The sequence below is a fragment of the Pantherophis guttatus genome, chromosome 6, assembly GCF_059756535.1.
Source record: "Pantherophis guttatus breed Tessera chromosome 6, ASM5975653v1, whole genome shotgun sequence".
In the NCBI taxonomy this organism is placed as follows: Eukaryota; Metazoa; Chordata; class Lepidosauria; order Squamata; family Colubridae; genus Pantherophis; species Pantherophis guttatus.
Genome location: NC_142068.1, coordinates 27,465,967 through 27,488,344, shown reverse-complemented (window position 1 = coordinate 27,488,344; position 22,378 = coordinate 27,465,967). Strand labels below are relative to the sequence as shown.

The window sequence follows — 22,378 nt, the reverse complement described above, 5'->3', positions numbered from 1 at the left end:
TTCATCACTGGAAGTTTTTTTTAAAAGACTGGACAGTCACCTGTCTGAAATGGTATAGGGCTTGAGCAGAGGGTTGAACTAGGAGACCTCCAAAGTCCCTTCCAGCTCGATTCTGATTAATGTCATCATTTTGGCATCTTTGTGTCTAATTGCCAACAGACAACTTGCAATGATTTAAAATTGGAACATAAGTATGTAATATAGCATTTGTGTGATGATTTTGTTGCACATGTGTAATTATTCTGTCATTATCTTAGTTTGCTGTAGGACATGCTACTTCCTCATCCTTGAGTTGATGTAAAAGTGGATCATTTGACACTCTAGAAAGAAATATTAAGCCTCTTAATAGGTACTAGTACAGCTCTTCAGAATATAATTTGTTTGTTTCTTTTCCCTTTTTAGTGAATTATTTACAACAGTGCTTGACATGTTGAGTGTTTTGATCAATGGAACTTTAGCTTCTGACCTCTCAATTGCATCTCAAATGGGATCTGAAGAGAACAAGAGAGCATACATGAATTTGGTGAAAAAACTCAAAGTGTGTTTTCATCTGACCCTTGAATTCTGTAAAATGTTTAGTGACTAATGTGTGGGTTAGAAATTATGAAACTGTGAGTTCTAGTCTTCCCTAGGGCTCAAAAATTGTTGGGTGATATTGGGTCTATCATTACCTATCATCCTGACCTATTAAAAAAACTTTTTGTTGTGGGGAAATTAGGAGTCAGGAGCAGGCTACCAATGCACTTTGAATTGTCCAAAAATAAAGGTGTGATAGGATAGATAGATGGATGGATGGATGGATGGATGGATGGATGGATGGATGGCATACTGAATAAGGAAATCTGAAATTGTAGTGACACCATACATTTGAAAGATTTCAAATTGGGGAAGACTGAAACAAAACATGAGCTACCTCTGTGAAATTACTAGGAGAACATTTACATTTTGAGGTGGTTCATTTTCCAAATTTTAAATTGTCTGGCCTCAGCTGCAATCTGAGCAGATTATAGTATTTCCAGCTGTAGAACCCTTTTAATAATAAATTAGCAAACAAACACACAGTAGCAATAGACTAACTTGATTAATTAAGAGGAAGTGTACACAAACAATGTGATTTAAATCAAAGTTATAAATATAACATTTCCTTTCTTTCAAAAAGCCACTTCCTCATGTGAATTAGCTGTGCTCAATGTGAAAAAGCTTATGTTTATTCTATGGCTAGATAAAACATTCAGTTTGAATTCTTCCAACTTTTTGTCCGAGACAATTCCTGGCTTCCCCGTTAAAAACGGGGATCAAGTAGTATGTGATGCAAAAAATTGCAGTTGAAACCTTGGAATTTTTTTTCAGAGTAGAAGATAGTCAACTATATGGACAAATAATCTGACATGCTACAAGATACCTTCCCTGTATTTCTGTTAGAAATATTAAGATCCTCATCAAGTAATATTGGTATGGAAGTAGCATTAAGCATATTTTAGAAACAAAAGGGCCAGATTTTTTGCATTACTGCTTTAAAAATTCTTGGTAGCAAATGGTAGGAAAAACTTCTGCTTGATTATGCTTTTCAGAATACTTAATCCTGATATTGTGATTTGGTTTAATGCTAAAATAAGGATCTGATGTCCATAGCTCTAAGATGAGAGAGTGAGAGAGGGAGGGAGGGAGGGAGGGAAGGAGAGAGAGAGAGAGAGAGAGAGAGAGAGAGAGAGAGAGAGAGAGAGAGAGAGAGAGAGAGATCCTGCAATTAATTTTTGTTCTAGGAAAAGAAAAGCTGATGAAGCACTTTTCAAAAGCTGTGCTACACAACTTGAATAAAATTAGTAAAAGTACAAGGAAATGATTCATCTGAAACTTCTCCAGCTTTGAGTTCCGATTTTTTAAAACTTTTTTTTTGCCTTTTTGTCCTCTTGTAGAAAGAATTGGGCGATAAAAGTTCAGAAAGTATTGACAAAGTTCGTCAGCTCTTGCCATTGCCCAAGCAGATGTGTGATCTTATTGCCTGCGAGCCTATGGGATCACTGATTGATACGAAGGGAAACAAAATCGCTGGATTTGACTCCATAGATAAGAAACAGGCAAGGACAAGCATTTTCTTTAAAACCTTCCTGATGTATCAACTTTCTCACGAACATAATTTTGTAGAAACTTTAATATATTCCTTTGTTTCATCACATATTTATACATGCTTCAATTCAACATATAAAATATCATTCAATCAATTGTATCATTATGTACATGATATTACTGATATTTTTGTCTGGTGATTATATGCATCACTATTTTAATAGTAAGCTCATAAACTGCAATTATAGGAATTTGGAAATTAGAAGGAAATTGTGATCAAGCAAACTTTCATTTTACACTTTTTTTTAAAAAAAACCAGGGACTCCAAGTCTCAATGAAACAGAAAGTATCTCCATGGGATTTACTGGAAGGCAATAAGAATCCAGCTCCATTGTCTTGGGCTTGGTTTGGAACTGTTCGCATTGATAGGAAAGTCATAAAATACGAGGAGCAGCAGCACCTTCTTCTTTACCACACACACCCTAAACCTAAGCCACGAAGTTACTACCTCGAACCTTTACCTCTTCCTCCTGAAGAGGAGGAAGAGGAAGAAGAGCCTACCACTCCTGCATCTCAGGAACCAGAAAGAAAGTCAGCAGAGCTTTCAGATCAGGGAAAACCTTCAGCAGATGAAGAAAGAAAGGGTAAAGGCAGAAAAAGAAAGACAAAAGCAGCTTCCAAAACTGATGTAAGTGGTTAAAAAGTCTAAAGTTTTTTTTTTTAAAAAAGTGGTCCTTCATGAATTGGCCATCTTATCAGGTATGGTAACCATCAGATGATTTCATTCATGATTCCATTGACTTTTATCTACCACCCCTTTCCTTTGACCGTTAGTAGTCCAGGTTCTTGTAGAGAGCTTGTTGTTGTTGTTAGTTGTGAAGTTGTGTCCGACCCATTGTGATCCTATGGACAACATTCTTCCAGGCCTTCCGTTCCTCCAGGCCTTCCTTTCTGACTCCATCCAGTCCCCTCATTCTCTGTCATCCCCTTCTTCTTTTGCCCTTAATTGTTCCCAACATTAGGCTCTTCTCCAATGAGTCCTTAGTGAGCTTAAGCTTGCAATAAACCTTTATGTGCATTTGAACTGACTATGATTTCCTGATTTCCCATGCTTGTCAGGAAAGGTGTTTTGGAGCTTTGGAAGAGAGATGAGTGGCTTCCCACACTCTTAAAAATGGGCTGATAAGATTTTCATCCTGACCTTTTTGAGTGATGTTATTGCATCACTAGGTGACATCTTGCCACACTTCAGAAGGATAGGAGACAAAACTACTACTCAGTCCCTCTAATATGTCCCATTCTAGGGGCATTATAGAAACTACATTGCCAACCTTTGCTTTATAGAAGCATATAGTTTACTAACTATAGTTAGTAAACTATAGTTTATTTTTGGATAATAGCTTTCTTTTTTTGAATCAATTGCCTTTTGGATAAGAGTGATAGCTTTTCAGTACTAGCGAGTGTATCTTTCATTGTAAGTGGCTTGTGGAACCATCATAAGCTTCATAGGAGTCATTGCTTTCATGACTGATTGCTTAATCTCTTGGCACTCACAAGTACAGCACTTAGTCATCTCTGCTGATTTAGCAGATCAGTTTATGTGTCTTTCTAAGACTTTTGCAGAACTGCTTCCTTCCTTTTTCAAGACTGAGACAGCATTGCTTTTTGGGATGGGGTGGGGGTAAACCATTGATGGGCCACCAGATTCAGTTCTATAAATGGCTCTCCTGATACTTGAAATATTTTTAAAAATTCTCACATATTTTCGGAAAGCAAGGTAAAGTTATAGGGTGGGCTTCAAAATTTTTAGCAAGGGGTTCTCTACCTGGTTGCTGGGTGGGCATGGCCATGGTGGGTGTGGCCTAATTGGCCTCCTGCACCATGGTGGGGGGGTGTTTTTGCCCTCCCCGGGCTCCAAAGGCCCTTCTCGAGCCTCCGGGAGGGCAAAAACAGCCTCCCCAGGGTCTAGAGGCCCTCTGAAGGTCAGAAATGGGCCCATTACTGGCCTTCCCAAACTTCCAATAGGCCCGTTTTTCACCCTCTCAGAGCCTCCATGCGCCCTGCACTTACCTGCATCCAAAACAGGCCACGTGGAGACTCCTAGGAGGGGCAGGGTAGGGTGGGCATGGCCAGCCAGGAGTGGGATTTGGGGGTTTTCCAAACTGCACAGAATCTTAACTAGAGATTCTCTCGAACCCCTGAGAACCCCCAATATCCCACCCCTGGTTATAGGAGATGTTTTAGTTTGAATCCTATCCTGTCAATGAAATTGAAACGAGATAATAACAAATATTTAAAATTCCAAAATTAATTTATAGAACTGGCTACACTGTTGTAGCCAGTTCTATAAATTAATTGAACTTTAATTCAGTTTTCTTTTCTAAGCAGTCCTCCCAGTCCTCTTGAATCATCTTCATGTAAAATCAATTCAGATATGCTTCAGAAAATATTCTCCTGCTACATAATGCTTAATGAAGGGTTAAAATTAGAGAACTATTTTAGGACTCTAATTTCAATACATATTGCAATAGATTCATTGTATAGTGGTTCTCAAACATTTTGGTCTCAACACTCCTTTACATTCTTAAAAATAATTGAAGGCCCCAAAGCATTTTGGTTTATTGTATATGGGTTTTAAAATATTTATTTAGGCTGTTGGTTTGAGCTCCGAGCTTGGCAGTGTGGTTGCAAACGTTTCATCACCTTCAGAACTTTGCAACCACATTGCCAACCTCGGAGCACAAACCAACAGCCTAACTACCAAACCGAGTTACTAATATTCAAACACATTTCAAACTATTTATTTATTTAACTTTTCCTGACCACTCTGAGAAATTCTGTCTTTACACCCACTTGATTTTAGATTGTATTACAAGTTATTAAGCCCTTCAGTGAAATGATCAATAATGGGCAATTTCCTCAATACTATGAAAATGCAATTTCACATTTCGAAATACATTTGAAGAAAATATATTGTTCACTGAAGCCCAACAAACCTAAACAGTGATACATACTCATCACATACATCTTAGAGCATGCTCAAGAGTCCTTGACAATGCACAGGGATACTGTGGCATGAAAACAAATACGGAAAGCATTTCCTGAAATTATAAAATTTAGAAAGCTTCATTTTAAAAATTTAAATTTATTTATTATTACCTAATTCCTTCCTGTAATTTGCTTCCCAGCATATGTTTCTAATTGGCTAAATAATGATGCTTTGATATAATTATAGGTGCAGTTAGTAGATTATGGGATGCAGAAAAATAGTAGAAAATTAAGCATTATGAGACAACCAAATAATATGTGAGATAAAGCCTAATTGTAATAGTCATAAATTGCCTAATTATTTGCTAGGAAAAATGACTTATTTATAAATTGGTATCATTTAAATGTCAGTAATGTTTAATGTTTCCTATTTTGCTCAAGGAATATCCTCAGAACAATGGATGTAGAATGGCTCCTAATTTTTCACCACTTTATTCCCAAATGTTGCATCACCCTCAATCTGCTTTGTGGGGCTACAATGTTATAGGACAGCCCCAACAGTCAGGTTACTTTGTCCAGAACCAGCCTCTTCCACCAGGTAAAGCAGGGAAATCTGTCACATAAAATAATTCTTTTTAATTAATATTGTTTTCTTTGGAAAGTACTCACACTGGATGAATATGCTTAAATTAAATGGAAATGTATTTGTAGTTGATACTATATGCCTACTAAAGGTAAAGGTTCCCCTTGTACATATGTGCTAGTCGTTCCTGACTCTAGGGGGTGGTGCTCATCTCTGTTTCAAAGCCGAAGAGCCAGCGCTCTCCAAAGACCTCTCCGTGGTCATGTGGCCAGCATGACTAAATGCCAAAGGCTCACAGAACGCTGTTACCTTCCCACCAAAGGTGGTTCCTATTTTTCTACTTGCATTTTTACGTGCTTTCGAACTGCTAGGTTGGCAGAAGCTGGGACAAGTAACGGGAGCTCACCCCTGTTACGTGGCACTAGGGATTCAAACCGCTGAACTGCCGACCTTTCAATCAACAAGCTCAGTGTCTTAGCCACTGAGCCACCCCATCCCTTATACCTACTATACCACTATACCTACTATACTATACTATACCTACTATACCATTATAATATTTAATGTTAGATTTTAGACTCTTCCAACAATATTGCTCTTTTGTTATCTTTTACTTTACCTTTAAAATATATGTTGCATCTCTAGAAAACTTTGCTGGTTCACATTTTAAAAAAATGTAATGATTATATAAATAACCTGATTAAAGTGGCGTAATCAGCTTGATTCCCAGACTTATAGCATCACATCTGGAGCAGGCTTAGTGATCCTATAATTATTTTGTTAATCAATGTCTTTGAAGGTGGTTCCAGATTGGATCCCCCAGGGTCCTTTGTGCCAAGCAACACAAAACAAGTGCTCTCTAACATGCTGCAGAGACGTTCCAGCAATATGATGCAGCCCCCAGCAATTCACACTATTTCTTCTCATCAGCAGCAGCAACAGTTGCTTCAACAACAGCGGATTCTAAGGCATCAGACCCAGGCAAGGCCTTTCAAATTGTGTTGTCTTATATTTAGAAGTGGGATGGATGGGCCACGATTTATTCAGCTTTTCTTCATTTTGGACAATGAAGCAAAAGAAATAATGATAGGGTTCAAAGTAAGCTTAGTGTATATATGCAGGACCAGAACTGGTTCATTATATTTTGCTACCTGAGGGAGAAGACAAAATAGTATCTCTCATTCCACATCAAAAAAAAATCACTGGACTGGAATACTGGAAGATAATCCAATTTCAAGAATAACAAATAGACTGTGTACACACGTTACTATCCCAACATTCACTGCCCTAATCTGCCCATTGCTGTCTGCCATCTGTCTCAACTAATGGGTACGGCTGGTCTGTGCACGGAAAACTGGACAGCAGTTAAGGAGACAGAATTTAGAGATCTTGTAACACTAATCTGCCCACAAAAACAATCTCACTTAAAAAAGATATTCTAGTCCCACCAGCTTACTCTTACACTACATGTGTTTTAAGAGACCTACAGTACTTGCAATAAATTGCATGTCAGTCTATCAACCACCTGCACCAAGAGCCATGGTGGGGCAATGGTTAGAATGCAGTACTGCAAGCTAGGTCACTGCTCACTGTCAGGAGTTCAATCTTGACCGACTCAAGTTTGACTCAGCTGTCCATCCTTCCAAGGTCGGTAAAATGAGGACCCAGATTGTTGGGAGTAATATGCTGACTCTGTAAACCACTTAGAGAGGGCTGTATAGCACTATGAAGCGGTATATAAATCTAAGTGCTATTGCTTTTGCACCTATTGCTGTTACCACTTGTTTTTAGATGTTTTTATTCATTATTTTTATAACTAACTCAAGGCAGCAAACCTACCTAATATCTTTCCTTCTCCTGTTTTCCCCACAACAGCAGTGTTGTGGGATGTGTTGAGCTAAGACAGAACGACTGATCCAAAGTAACCCAGTTGACTAAGGTGACCATGGAACTCACCATCTCCTGATTTCTAGCCTGTTATTTATTTATTGGTTCAATTTATATGCCGCCCTTCTCCGGAGACTCAGGGCAGTTTACAATGCGTTAAGCAATAGCCTTCATACTTTTGTATATACCTGCCTAGTAGGGCTTTCGCCCCCCACCCAGCAGTGTTCTTTTTTTTTTAATACAAAGTCAGCTTATTGCTCCCACAAACCGGATACCTTAACTATGAGATCAAACTGGCTCAAAATGAGCATGTTTAGATTGGTAAACTTTTAATATATAACAAGTATCATTTATTTTTTATTGGTGAACTGTTTTACAGGGTCCAACAATTGAGCAGGCTTCCATTTTTGCTCAACAAGTCCGCCCCTCTTCTTCTCAGCTAACACAGTATCCAGGAATACAACAATCACAGGTAAAGCATTCCTCTTAAAAATTGGTTCAGTGGGATTCAGAGAAATATGATGGTAGCTATAGTAATCTTGGTTTTATAATGTTTGAAAACTATGAGTAGCCAGTCTCTTTAATGAGTCCCCCTTTTATGAATGGCCTTGCCCAGTTGTTGTAGACAAGCAATAACCACTAGTAGATATTATTTGTGGGAACTAATATTTTTATACCAAAGCCATGGGGAACACAACTGCAGAAATTGAAAAAAAGATACTATAACCATAGCTAGTCTACCCATTTTCACCTAAATTGTGCTACAGGGAAGCACTTACTTCTCTCCCTTTAATTTCTTCCACATCATCCAGACTTTCTGTTAAACAAACAAACAAAAAATGAAGTTGACATGAGATCTATATGAATAGCTAGAAGACTCAATTGAGCCTAAGAAAGAAAATGAGATGCAAGGTTCCTATTTCAAGTTACAGTATTTTTAAAACCAGTAAAATGCCTAGATGTTTAGAAAACTAAAAGTCAAAATTGTGTGTTTTGAACTGTTTTCCACACAGACAATTCCTCATGGCTATACAATGTATAGTACTCAGATGTCATTGCCATCTCAACAGACTGGGGGTATAGTTCTTTCACCTACCTACAACCCTAGATCATTTCAAGCAACTCATTCTAGTCCAGTTTTAATGGAAAGGTTAAGACAGATGCAACAGCAGCCAAGCGGGTACATTCATCAGCAAGCAGCTGCCTATCTTCAGCCTTTAGCAGGCAATCAGCGGTAAGGCTCCTATAATTCCAGAACTTTGTTAACCTGATATTTTGTACTTTTCTGGGGAGAAAAATTGTCATAAATTCTGACCCAGCCAATCAAATTCCTGCCAAATCACTTGGGCTTCCAACTTAGCTTGAAGGACAAAACAAATTAGAGTTGAAACTTTAAATATCTGAAGGGGATCAGATTGAGAAAGTTTATTCAAACAGTTAGCTCAATCCTAGACAGGTAAATTATTTCTATACTATTTCCCAAGGCCCACAGTGCTTTGAATTACATGTAGCTTCAACCAAGCTCAGTCTTTTTATTATTCAGACTAGATAGAATTAAGCTGATGCTAAATACATTTGGAAATCCCCTTGTCTCATAAAACATGTGTATACTGTATATATGGCATAATTTAATAAACATATCATTGTGTAATTTCTATTTATTTAATGTATGTGTTTTGGAGCTATTAAATGGATCTTTGGAAATTATAAACCAAGTGCTTCTAAAATTTGCTAATCAAAAGATCCTATTAATTTATTCAGTCATTCAAAAGTATAATATTTCTAAGTGCCTAATTTACAGACCATCTTTCTAAAGCTGTAATATCTATTTTTTAAAAGCTGTTTTTTTATTTTTCCGTTTTACTTTTTTTGACAGCAACCTTGAGGCAGTAAAACAAATATTTCATTTCTGTGTTTATGAAAATAGTCTTTCTTGTTCTTAGCACCATTTGAACCCAGATTTAATCACGGATGAAAAGGGAGTCTATTCAAACTCTTCTCTGTTGTAAATCCTTCTGTGACAAGCACTTCAAGCACATGACTGATCTTAAATGGATAGAATAGAGGCATCTAATCTCTATTCTCCCCCTATCAAAGGAACTGATAGGCAAGGATAAATTCAACTGCTTCACTGGGGAATGGCAAATGTTGTACCTGTTCTGCACAAATTTCATCATTTGAGGGTATCATGAAAAGCATGTTGCAATCTTAATGCTTAGTAGTGAATAGGGAAAAAGGGTTTATTTTACAAAAGAAAGCACACATGTCTTCTCAGTTGCAAATTAAAGTTTCATCTAAATCATTACTGCTTATTTTTTTGTATCTAGAAGATCATTTTTTAATTTTCTGCTGAACGGAATACGAAGTTTTTGTGGCATTACTGAGGCTTTCTCTTGGAATGGTGTTTAAAGACAGCCTCCAGAATTTCCTGTTATTCACATTAAATATTTTTGCAAGCTGTAAAATGAAAAAATGCACAATTTGACTTAGAGTTCCATTTACTAATTAATACTTGCACAGCCTTATTACATACAGGCAATAAATATAAATTATAATTGGCTGTACTTGGAAAAAACCCTCCATTTTCCAATTCTTTTCTATACAAGTCATAAATATTATTTTAACAAATTAATTTTAACAAGGCAATGTTAAAATCTTGCTTCTCTGGCAGTAGCTGAACTTGCTATTGTGTCTACAGAAATATACATGTGAAGCTTTCAAATTTTATTCAAATAATTTTGGAATTGGTACAAATCTCTTGAGACCTCAATATAACCCGAGACTAATATTTTTAACTTAATATATCATTCAGCTCTCAGCCATCTACATTTTTAGACAAACTGATTTATATTTCTATCTTTAGAAGAGAATATTTGTATCTCAGTGAGCTGTGAACTGTGGCATCCTTGGTGCTCTCTGAGCTTGGTGAATTTCTAGCAGACATGATGTTATCTAGTATGCTAATAAAACCTCTACAAGAAAACCAAGTTCAGAGAGTATCAGGACCCCAAATGTCCATCTTTAATATGAATATCAGAGTAAAGAATTGTTGAGTATAAAACTGCGTGTAAAACACATATGTTGTGAAAAAAAATCCTGCAGAGACCATGTGCGCACACTTTAAAACAAATTTGCAGACCAATGTGGAAATTGGATAGAAAAGACTTCTGCAGTGAAATAATTTTCTATCTTATCATGTGGTCTACTATATATTGCTTTTGTAGAAATCTTTTGATATGAATAGGATTTATATACCTTTTCTGAGTATATATGTCAGAAAGTTAGTCAGCCCTAACTTTTCTCTATAATTGTTTAGTAAAGTAAATTGGGCTGAGAAAGTTTGATTTTCCCCGGAATCATCTATCTAAACTCAGTGAAGCTTAATCTCGTCTTTCTAAATCTTCCATCTTAATCTAAACTGCAACTAAATTGTTATTCTGCTTAGAGTTCACAACTTTCCAGTCTCACATGCATCAATATCTTTTCTGATCAGTGTGTATTGATGTCAATATCAGTACACACTGATCAGAAAAGGAGAAAACATGCTAATTTCTTGTTTCTCAAAGCCGTCTTTATTTCATAATGATCACATTTCAATCCTTAAAGTAGATGGATATCCTTTGCTAATTATGGTTTATTTTAACTATAGTTTATTATTTTGTTTTATAATGAATTCACAATTGACTGGATTTATGCATCATGACAATTTATAAATAATAGTTTATGAACTATAATGTTGTAGTTTGTATAACATGCTAAGCTAAAACCAAAGAATTAAATTCTGGTTTAGCATAGCAAGGCAACTCACTTTCAAATGGATATTGGTATAATTAAGATTATGCAGATTTGGTTTAGTATATATATTTTTTTGTTTCAAATATGTGTTTCATAAGAATTTCATCATAGTTCTATTATGGGATGGGATGAAAATGATTTAAATAAAAAAATATTTACAAATTTTAGCTGAGAAATGAAGCTTTAATATGCATCTGTTTAATTTATCAATATTTTATTAATATCCATATATTGCTTTTTGTTTGTGATATTCCACTGAAATTGTTTCATGTACTTATAGAACATTAAACTTAGAATAACAGAGTTGGAAGGGACCTTGGAGGTCATCTAGTCTAACCCTCTGCTTAGGCAGGAAACCCTTATTTAAACCCTTATTTAAAATAACTTATTTATTTTACAATATTTGTATAAGAGAAAGACTCTGAGAAGTGCATAAGGAAAGCAATATAATTAACAACCATTTTAAAACTACTATTACAATCAAACAACAGTTGTATGTTCTGATATATCTTCAGTGTCTTCAAACTTCAACTACATCAATCACCCTAAAGGCAAAAGTAAAATGGACTATTTTTGAAATAAAATGGTTTATTTCACTAATTTTACTTTTTTACTTTTATTTTTCATACCTGCAAACTATGTATTTTTGTGTGTGTCTCAGTTCAGTTCACCAGTCTTTGCAGCAGAATAACTTGGTTGGAGGACCTCTGGATACAGTATCAGCCACACCTTCCCAGGCAAATCTTTACTCTGTCCAGGTGTCTCAGGAACAGATGAGACAGAGGCAACAGCAAATTCGGCAACAAAGATTCCTTCAGGTTTGGTGTCTTTAATTTTGTTAGTTTGAAATGATTATTTTTATTATGATGATCACAGTGTTCATTTGAGCAGGTAATGCTCCATTATGTCAATATACAGAGTCTACTCTGAAATGCATATTCAGAATGGTGGAGGCCCTCCTCTTAATTAGAGATCTTTCTACAAGAACACTATCTTCTATTACTCATCTTCATAATTCTTCATAAAAATAAATTGTAGAAGCCTGGGATCACAGGAAAGGATTAAAGCCAGAGGTGGGTTTCAGCAGGTTCTGACCAGTTCTGGAGAACCGGTAGCAGAAATTTTGAGTAGTTCGGAGAACCAGTAGTAAAAATTCTGACTGGCCCCGCCCTCATCTATTCTTTGCCTCCCAAGTCCCAGCTGATCAGGAGGAAATGGGGATTCCCAGTAACCTTCTCCTGGAGTGGGAAGGGAATGGAGATTTTACAGTATCCTTCCCCTGGAGTGAGGTGGGAATGGAGATTTTACAGTATCCTTCCCCTGCCACGCCTACCAAGCCATTCCATGCCCACCAAGCCATACCACAGAACCGGTAGTAAAAATTTTTGAAACCCACCACTTATTAAAGCCCTTACCAAGTCTACTTTAGCCTTTCAGTAGTACAATTTGTGAAAATTGTAGAAACACTATAATAAATTACAGTTATAACCTTTTTGTAGATCCAGTTTCTTGATGAGATCTACCTCGTAGGCTTGGGGTAGGTTTCATCCAGTTTCTTGATGAGATCTACCTCGTAGGCTCTAATAACCCATTTCCAGGATAGTCTATGTTGTCAGACCTCAAAATGGCCATTTTGGAAAAATGGAAGTTTAACATAACCACTAAGGGAGAGATTGCTAAATACACATGTATCCAAAGTTTTCAGACAATCTCTAAACATTTCAACACATATAATGTGTTTTTAATACATTGCAATTAATTGATAAAATCCTAGTAATCTGTACATGTAACCTGCATCTGCATAACCAATCTGTTTTCTCCGTCCACACCTCAGTTTAAATCCTTTATCAGTCTAGCCATCTGATGGTGGTCTACAACTCACAAAAGTTTATTCCTTTTAATGAAAATATATTAGCTGAAAAATCTATTAGCTGCTACCCAAATCCTGACTTTTTGTTACCATAAGCTCTCATATCTTTTCTTCTGCAATGTATGCAAAGCTCAGGACCTGCTTCATTGAACTATATAGTTCTTCCTATATGTATGTCTACATAAGCTTCAAGCATTTCCCTTCTCCTATCTTCTCATATCTCCAGAAAGGTTTTTATTCATATTACAAGTTTAACGACCTAAGGTTGTAGAAATTTATAGATTTAATTAGAACAACTGGCAAAGATTGATGAAAGGAGAATTAAATCTGATCATTTGGGCAGAAATTTATTAAGCACCACAAAGGTAGCAGCTAGAAGAAATTCTAAAATGCAAAATTACAGTTTGTGAATATGACTCATAAAAAGCATATGTTTCCTAGATCAGAATGTTATTACAGTATACAGTATGCTCTCAAACTGGAGAGGGGATGTGTGTAATCTGGGCAGGTGGCTCTCAGTCTAAAGTCAAAAGCCTTCTGTTAATGATCAATCCAACTGAAAAAAAACCTGACATTGTAATGCCAGCTTTAGCTTCTACCAGTTTACTTATTGATCAACTACAAGATTTCTCATCCTCTGAAAGTTGGCACTATTATTGCCTTTCTATTGCAATAGGAGTTGCAAAAACATCCCAAAACAATTTCCATATTGTTAACTAGGAAAATGAATACGTTAACATGTTCAGTAGGATGAAATCTGACTCTAAGAAAGATTTATACTTTTTTAAAAAAAAAGATAAACAGAATTGCAATCATTTTCCTTTTTTCCCCCTTTCAGCTTCAGCAGCAGCAGAATCAACAACAAATCATTAGTCTTCAAGCAATGCAGCCTCAACAACAATCTTTTGTAAGACAAATATTCATAATAAACCATATTCTGGAGCTCTTTCACAATATAGAAAGTCATAGGGTTCAAACTAGCATTTCCTGCTAATTACTGCTATTCATTTCCATGTTCTGGGAGAAAGGCGGAATTGATATGAGAAGACACTCACAATAATAAGAGTGAAGTGGCTTTGAATGTCTATTTCTAAGTCTCTTGTGTAAAAAAAAATAGGCTAAACTACAGTATGTGCTCTGTAAATTTCCTAATGAGGTAATTATTGTTTGGAACATTACCCATATAATGCTTCCCATATTTAGGAAGAAGATATTCTTTCTGAAACATTGTGATCGTAACTGTGTATATATTTTTAATGCTTGTACAAATACTCCATCTAGTGGATTAGGTTTCGATGAATTTCACTACTAGTCTGCTTAAATCAAATTTATAGCTGCTTAAAATGTGTTTGATTTGAACTGTGACCATCAACCTCCTGATGAGCTGTGTTATAATACTGCTGCCCTCTGCCCTCTAATGCTTGATAATTTCTACTTCCACTGAAAAAGACTTATTTGTACTACTTCTTTTAGAAGGTTACATTAATTTATTTAAAAATTCTCAGGGGAGGTGCAGGAGACCTTGTCAGGAGAGGTCTATTTGCTTTTCACTTTGTAAATGTTCCATATGCCCTTACTATTGAGAGTAAAACCATTACCTTTCCTACAACTTTAGCACTTTATAGAATAAACAGCACGATGGTAAGATGCTTATGAGATCACCTGGCTATTCCAAGAAGTACTAAAGTTATAGAAATAAATAAAAGTTAGCAATTCGTGCTCCAAATACTTAGGGAACATTTTAAAGGATCCATTCTCTTTAGCCAAATAGTGTGCAGCAACATCCAACTTCTATCGATTTATTGAGAATGTCTTTGTTTCATTTTGCTTTGAATTTCTCACAGAGATCTAAACAAATCAATTTAGATACTGTGTTAACAAATTTTATTTATTTTGATTTAGAGGATCGGTTGAGAAGCATTTCATCTATGCTTCTGTATAAGAAAAGGGTAATTTAGCTATAAAAATCATGATTTTGTTTTTATTTTGCCAAAATGCACATCTGGGAACAGTTGCTCAATTTCTAAAGGAAGAGAAAAGTATCCACATTAACTAATTGCCTTCACATTTCATAAATGGTCAGAAATTTCATTTTTTGAACTTTCCAAAGGAAATAACCTTTAGAACTCTAGTTTTAGTCTATTGGAATGAAGTCAGAAGATACTTGCACGATGGAAACTTGAATGTTTCAAAGAAAGAATGTCTTCTAGAATAGAAGGCAAATGTATAAGTACATCATTTAGATGATAGCCCCAATATTGCCAGAAAAGGAGGCGGATCAGAGCCTGTCTTTTCTATGGAAAGCTGATAATGAGATTGTGCGAAGATTGCTAGAACAGCGCTTACTTTCAAACAGATGGCTAAACACATGACTCTAACCATCTATTAAAACTTGGCTCCTCTCCAGCCACAGTCCATGTTAAGGGCAATGATTGATGGATGGTTTTTTACTCACCAGCAGTTAAATGAGCTATGCAGAAAACAGGAGAGAATCACTTCTGGCCTTCTTACTGAGGCACAATAGAGACCACCTATGTAGGCAGAGGAAACCATGCCAGCATACTATATGCTGCCTCATAGATCAGGAAAGCATGTTAAATAGGCAATCTGGATGCACGCCTATCAATTGTAACAAAAATTGCAGAAAACATTCATCAATGGGGCTCTTCCAAATCCTCATCCCGCCACCCAAGTTCTGAATGTTCAAATGTTGCACTTTCTGAATCAGTGGTGAAATCCTCCCGGTTCTATCTGGCTAACCAAACTGGTAGTGCCGGGGGCAGGAGGCTCCGCCCACCTGCCAGGATGTCATTACGTCCTGTTTTTTTTTTAACCATCTGCGCATGTGCAAAATAGATGCACGCACACATAGTGCGCACACAATTTCGTGCACTCCCATTCCCAACCGATAGCAAAGGTAAGTGGATTTCACCGCTGTTCTGAATATATTGAATGTTAAAGATCATTTATGCAGTTACCTATCTGGATGCTTCTGAGTTTCACATTGAGTTATGACATACCACATGTTCTGTCACACAAAACATTCATAATTCACATCCTAGAATAATGATTACCAACAGTCGCAATATTTATTTTTGCCAGGCTCATTTAAATTCCTGACAGTCCTAGTCAAAATTCAAATTTCAATAACTAGCAACTTCAGGTAACTTTATGTTAAAATATGGCTTTAGAGTACACAATTCAAGTATGAAACAGAGACTGCAATTTTTCAAGAATTTTCTTCTGTTACAATTTTATTTTCTGTACTAGGGATGAAAGAGAGCTGAACTGTTCAGTTAGTTGTTATGTTGGCTTAGTATCCTGATACACTTTTGTGGATTTTGCTTTGTTTTGAAAATACCAATGTGCTTTGGCAGGCAAGAAATTAAAATCAAGCTAGTGCATCATTGAGGCCTTTCTAGCCATTTGAATTGAAGCCTTGCCCCTGTGGGCAAGTTATTTTTCCCCCCTATTTTCTGATACTACAACATAATTGCATTTGGTTTAAATTAGAAGACTAGATATTATTTTTATTTATCTTATTTTATTTATCCTAAGCCATGGAGCGCTCTAAAGGTGGTAACCAAAACCTTGAAGTGCACCCGGAAGACCACCGGGAGCCAGTACAGCTCGCGCAGGAGGGGAGTCACATGGGAGCACCACATCACTCCTGTAACCATAGTTATCTTCATAGTTAATCTGTTCATTTCTGTACAATCTAAATTTTTTTTAATTACTTCTCTCTCCGATGGTATATTCTCTGCTTTCCAATTTTGTGCATAGCCAATCCTCGCAGCTGTTATTACATGTATAATCAAATACACATTGTCTTTACTAATTTTCTCTGGTAAGATACCCAATAGGAACAGCTCTGTTTTAAATCCATACATTGTTGTATCATTTCCTCCAACCATAATTTAATTTTATTCCAATAGTTCTTTGCTTCAGGGCATGTCCATCACATGATAATATGAACCTGGTAAGTGGTGGCATTTCCAACATTTAGCTGATTTGTCTTTAAACATTTTTGCCAATTTCTCAGGAGGCATATGCCATCTCATTTATGGTACTTTGTATAAACAAAAATTATTAAGATAAATATCAATTATTTATGAGAATTATAGCATAAAAAAACTACCATTCTAAGAAATTAACGGTTAAGAAATTCAAATAATATGAACCGTGCTTCTCAATATCTTGAGGTGAGTTTAATGTATCAAAAAACTCTACTTTATTGGACATAATATTTTATAAGAGTCACCTGTCCATTTCATTATGTTGGAAAAGTAAAGCTCAGTTAGTCCTTGATTTATGACCACTATGGGGTCCAGAATTATTGTTATTAGTGATGCAGTCATAAAGCGAGATATCATGTGACTGCACCATTTAGCAATTACAAATTTTGGTTGATGTTCTTATGCAAGAATTGTGGATTGTTAACTGAGTACCACCTTGAACAAATGGGGCTATTTGGTGGCTTCTTCCCTTTACAATTGTGGTGAGGTGCAGACAACATATGTATATCTGCCCTTTGTGTCCTGATCAGGGTACACTTGAGGACTTAATGGCAGCATGAAAGAATGCAATTAGTAGCCTGTCACGGTCACGTGACCATATTTTATGATGGTTGTGCCAGAACTTGGTACTTATCTCCATTTTTATTTATTTGTTTATTTATATCCCGCCTTTATTATTTTCACAAATAATTCAAGGCGGCAAACATATCCGTACTTCTAGCCAGGCGCTTTAACCATTAGACCAAAACTGGCTCTTTATTTTGTAATTTTATATATATGTGTGTGTATTAATTATAATGGTTTCAACAAAAAAACATTGGTTTATTTAACAACCACTATATATATTTTTATGACCACCAGAAAAAAGGTTATAAAATTGTATTGTTCAACATGTTTTACAACTGTCACAGATGGCAATTCCATTATGGTGATAAATCAAGGACTACCTGTATTTGTGCCACACTTACTTGTCCTATATTGCTATATCCCTTATCTTTACTTCAACATTCTCTAGCTGTGTAACTGAGATATTGAGACATCGTGTTATTTATGCTATTTTATTACCTGTTAATAGTGATGGTGAATGAGAATGAGCAAAACTGGCAAGTTTGACTCTGTTCAATTGGTCATCTGTTCAATAAACTATCTGATTTAAGAAGGTAAATTATAATATCTACTAAAATAGTTTGATTATCTTGAAAACATTAGATAATTCTAAATCTAAAAATTCAAGTCTTCAAAACCCTAAAGTCTTTGAAGAGGATCCATAATGGAGAAAAAACAATTTGGTTAGGGATACATATTTGCCATAGAAAAAGTCCATAGGAAATGAGCACTTTCTCATTACTTTAACAAGAGACATTTTCTGAGACTAGAGAGACAACATACACTGTGAATAATTTGCTAATTTTTTTCTGATATTGAATATTGCAGTTCCCAAGACAAGGTTTGCAGCAGACACAGCAGCAACAACAGACAGCTGCTCTGGTCAGACAACTCCAGAAACAGCTGTCAAGTAAGTATGTAGCATTAGATAAAGATTCTTTTCTGCTTCTTTCCATCTGGGCTTTTGCATATTTGGAAAACAGTTACTGCCAACTCATTATGGTTAAATAATAAATCTGGCTATCGTTGCTTGAGAGTAAAAGAATGTTGTTTGTGATAAAGCCCCTATCTTAAAAACTACAACATGTATGCACACTGCTGTTTAGTAAGAATGTTTTAAATATTGTATCTCATTCATTCAAGATTAGGTAGCTAACTAGCTAACTAGCTAACTAACTAACTAATAATATAAGCAATTAATATATTTATTACAGATCTGTATACTGACCTATTACAAGGCTCTAGACAGAAGTAAAATATCCAATAAAACAATCTGTTACTAAACCCAACAAGCCAAAGGCTTTCCAGTTCAAATCCAAAACATCAGTAGATTATAAATGCCTGTTTAAATAAGATCATTTTTACAACTTTGCAGAGCTCCAACAGGCTGAGAGTCAATCTATTTCAGGGTCAAGCTCTTTCATAATTCTGGAACTGCCACTTAAAATATGTGTTTCCAGGCTCATACTTCCTTGACTCACTGTGACACAGAGATCCCAAATATCTTCTGTCATAATGTTTATACAGGATGAACAGATTTTGACCAGGGCAGACATTGTGTCAAGATATATAAATGACATGTGTGTTATCGCTGGTATTTTGGACTTGGAAAATCTATTGGCAATCAATCCTGTGATGCAATTGTAGTAGCATTCATAAGCAGCCTTATTGTGAACCAAGTTTCCATTATTGTTTCCAAATAGTTTCAAAGGTAGTCCCAATGTAGTAGTCTAAGCATGAGGTGAGAAGGAAGTTAGATACAGATGCCAAGGCTATTTTGGTCCAAGAGAAATCATAACTATACATCAGGCAATGCTGAACAATGTTCCTCCCACAAGCTGTAGGCTTTACCTGTTGCTTACGTGAGAGCCATGAGTGAACCCTCAAATTACAGACTTGTTCCTTCAGATGGAATGAGACCAACATACTTGGTCTCATTTCCTCTCATATACGAACAGAATTTATTGTAAATAAATGTTTTATTTTTTTGCAGGAGGGAGGTTGTGAGCCACCCAGGATTTAGACCAGAGGGTTGGCTATATAAAAGTTTTAAATAAATAAATTCTATTCAAGCTGGTTTTGTAACATCTAGTTTCTTATAGCTTCCAAACATTAAATAAAGATCTCCATAGTATCTCTTGTCCAGCCACAGGTCAATGTGTATAAGTAGATATCATCATCATATTGATAATAGCTTCACCTCATACCAGTGGATGATCTCAACCAAACATAAGTATTTTCATATAGAAATTTAATAACATATTAGAAAATGTTAAGTCCTGTAGCACTTATCATGGAGAAGCCAAAGACTAGACTATTATTTCCCCATTAGTCCATTGGAAACCATTAGTGTCCGCAACTCTAAAGGGTGTTTCAGAAGGATACAATGATTAATGTTAATGAAATCCATAGGATTAGAGAGGGTACATTCCAATCAGATCCTAATGAAGATCAAACATGAGAGTGGCAATGCAGCTTCAGTCCCAAGTTCAAATTTGAATCTGAAGGAAAGGATTTAGATGGTGCATTTCATCAAGAATCCTTTGAAGCTGATACCTTACCTTACTTTTCAAAATCATTTTCAAGGAAGCATTCATCAGCTCCCAAAGTAGGTAGAGGAGGCATGAATGGACATATTCTGTGATGGAACTACCTACCAATTAATTGGAAAGAAAAATTCTTAATGACTCTTAAAGCCCAGGTTTGACAGATCTGTAATATGCTAGGGGTGGACCATCTAAATTAGTTCTCCATTCTTTCAGAGATTAAAGATTCTAATCATTCATATGTTGACCAGAAAATCACAAGACCATGACAAAGGTCTTCTATCCTCATGCCTCATCTGTTCTGAAATATGGACAAGAAACAGTATATGACCTTCTGTATGAATTGAAACAGAGATCACCTTAACCAAAGCCATGGTTTCCATGGGAGTTATGAAATATTGAGTCCATTCAAAAACAACTTCCACCTTGGGAAATTCCAACAGAAGGGTCATACCACGAGCTTATTCCTGCAATCCAAATATACTCACATTTGGTCCTCTGGAGAGCAACATCTTTGGTTATTGCCAAAGGTTTTCATATTTTGCCTTTAGTCTTATTTATTAACCATTACTTTTCCATAGCCTTAAGTGACAGGAGAGGTATATGAGTGGCATGAAGATTTTATGAGGTGAGTGGAACCAGAACATTGAAATTCTTTAAAAAATAAACTAAAATAAAAAGAGTTTAACAAAAACATCCGGTTTTGAGTATGACTATGACTATGTGTATGTGTATGTTGTTTTTCTTAAGTATGCAAAATCTATATCTTATCAGGCAGCATTTAACATTGAAGAAAATGTTATGATCCTTAGATTTCAAAATATATACATTGCCGGATAGACTCAACGTGGAACTCAAGGATAAAAGCGAAACATTGTACTATAAAATCTGGGCAAAATTCTATGAATGGTTAGATAAAAGGCGGATAGCCGAGACAAATGTGTTGTGTTAGACTAGAATTATATATGTTATTATAGATAAATATGTATGTGAATTGTATAGATAGGTATATATAGGTATATATATGTATAGTTGTATAGGAATAAGGTATAAATGATTAATATTATACTATGTTTAAATAATGTATAAGGTGTAAGGAATATATTATTATATCTTCATTAGTATATTATGTATTAACTTAAAGTGTTGGAAGATGCTTGAGACCAGTGGTGTCATATCTATGTCCAATTTGGATAATGATTATTTGAATTTTAGGCATATAAACTTAATTTCTGTTTGAAACTAAGGCTTTCCATTCCCTCCCCCCTGCCCCCCACACATAATTGTTACTTGGAAATTTATTTTGATCTGTTATATGGGATTTTCATTTGATGACATTACAGCATTTTTATGTTTTTGCTCCTTAGGTAACCAGCCCCAGCAAGGTGTGAATCCATACAGTCATCTTCCACACTTCTGAATCTGAAAGATGTCAGGAAGAGAAAGTATTTGCACTGAAGAACAGGGAGAGCAGAATTTGTTGCACTAATTACTCCTCCCATTTGTGTGTGTGTGTGTTGCCAATAATGTGAATATTATTGTAGGAATAATAAGTAGGAAATAGATTATTTTTGCCTGTAGCAAATTACAGAAATATAAATTATGTGGGACTTAACCTGTGGCTGCAAAATATATGGATTTGGTGCTTTAAGAGTTTTTTTTTTGGTGCAAAAAAAGTGGGGTTTTTAAAAAAAATACAAAATCCTTAATACTGTGCTGGACCAAATTCTGACTAAAAAGACACCTTTATTTGTCTGTTTGTTTGTTTGTTTGTTTGTTTGTGTGTGTGTGTGTGTATATATATATATATATAGTTTTTCCCCATTTGCTAATTTTTGGTCAACTGTATATTTATATAAGAATGCCATATCTTTTTTTTAATGTCCTGTGCTAAACACATTGGGCTACAAATGAACCCCACAGTTCTTGATCAGCAGCCATAATTTAAGCCTAATAAAATTGCTAAATTTATTTTTCAATGATGACATGCAAAGAATCAAAATTTGATTTCAAAGCCTAT

The 22,378-nt window shown here is 35.7% G+C and overlaps 1 protein-coding gene across 6 annotated transcripts in view; it reads left to right on the top strand.

Moving 5' to 3' along the window:
- Positions 1 to 22,009, top strand: part of MED12L (mediator complex subunit 12L) — a 183,660-nt gene extending 161,651 nt beyond the window's left edge. For 5 of the 6 annotated variants that reach the window (XM_034439220.3, XM_087872612.1, XM_034439217.3 and 2 more), the window contains 11 exons: positions 403 to 538; positions 1,917 to 2,078; positions 2,387 to 2,755; positions 5,497 to 5,653; positions 6,438 to 6,619; positions 7,905 to 7,997; positions 8,539 to 8,759; positions 11,982 to 12,138; positions 14,029 to 14,097; positions 18,641 to 18,722; positions 21,726 to 22,009. In XM_034439220.3, coding sequence (XP_034295111.2) covers positions 403 to 538; positions 1,917 to 2,078; positions 2,387 to 2,755; positions 5,497 to 5,653; positions 6,438 to 6,619; positions 7,905 to 7,997; positions 8,539 to 8,759; positions 11,982 to 12,138; positions 14,029 to 14,097; positions 18,641 to 18,722; positions 21,726 to 21,778 — 1,681 coding nt within the window. In that variant the 3' untranslated portion in view covers positions 21,779 to 22,009. Of the gene's footprint in view, positions 1 to 402; positions 539 to 1,916; positions 2,079 to 2,386; positions 2,756 to 5,496; positions 5,654 to 6,437; positions 6,620 to 7,904; positions 7,998 to 8,538; positions 8,760 to 11,981; positions 12,139 to 14,028; positions 14,098 to 18,640; positions 18,723 to 21,725 lie in introns of those variants that run through there. The other variant, XR_015728582.1, reaches the window with a different exon arrangement.
- The last annotated feature ends 369 nt before the right edge of the window (positions 22,010 to 22,378 follow it).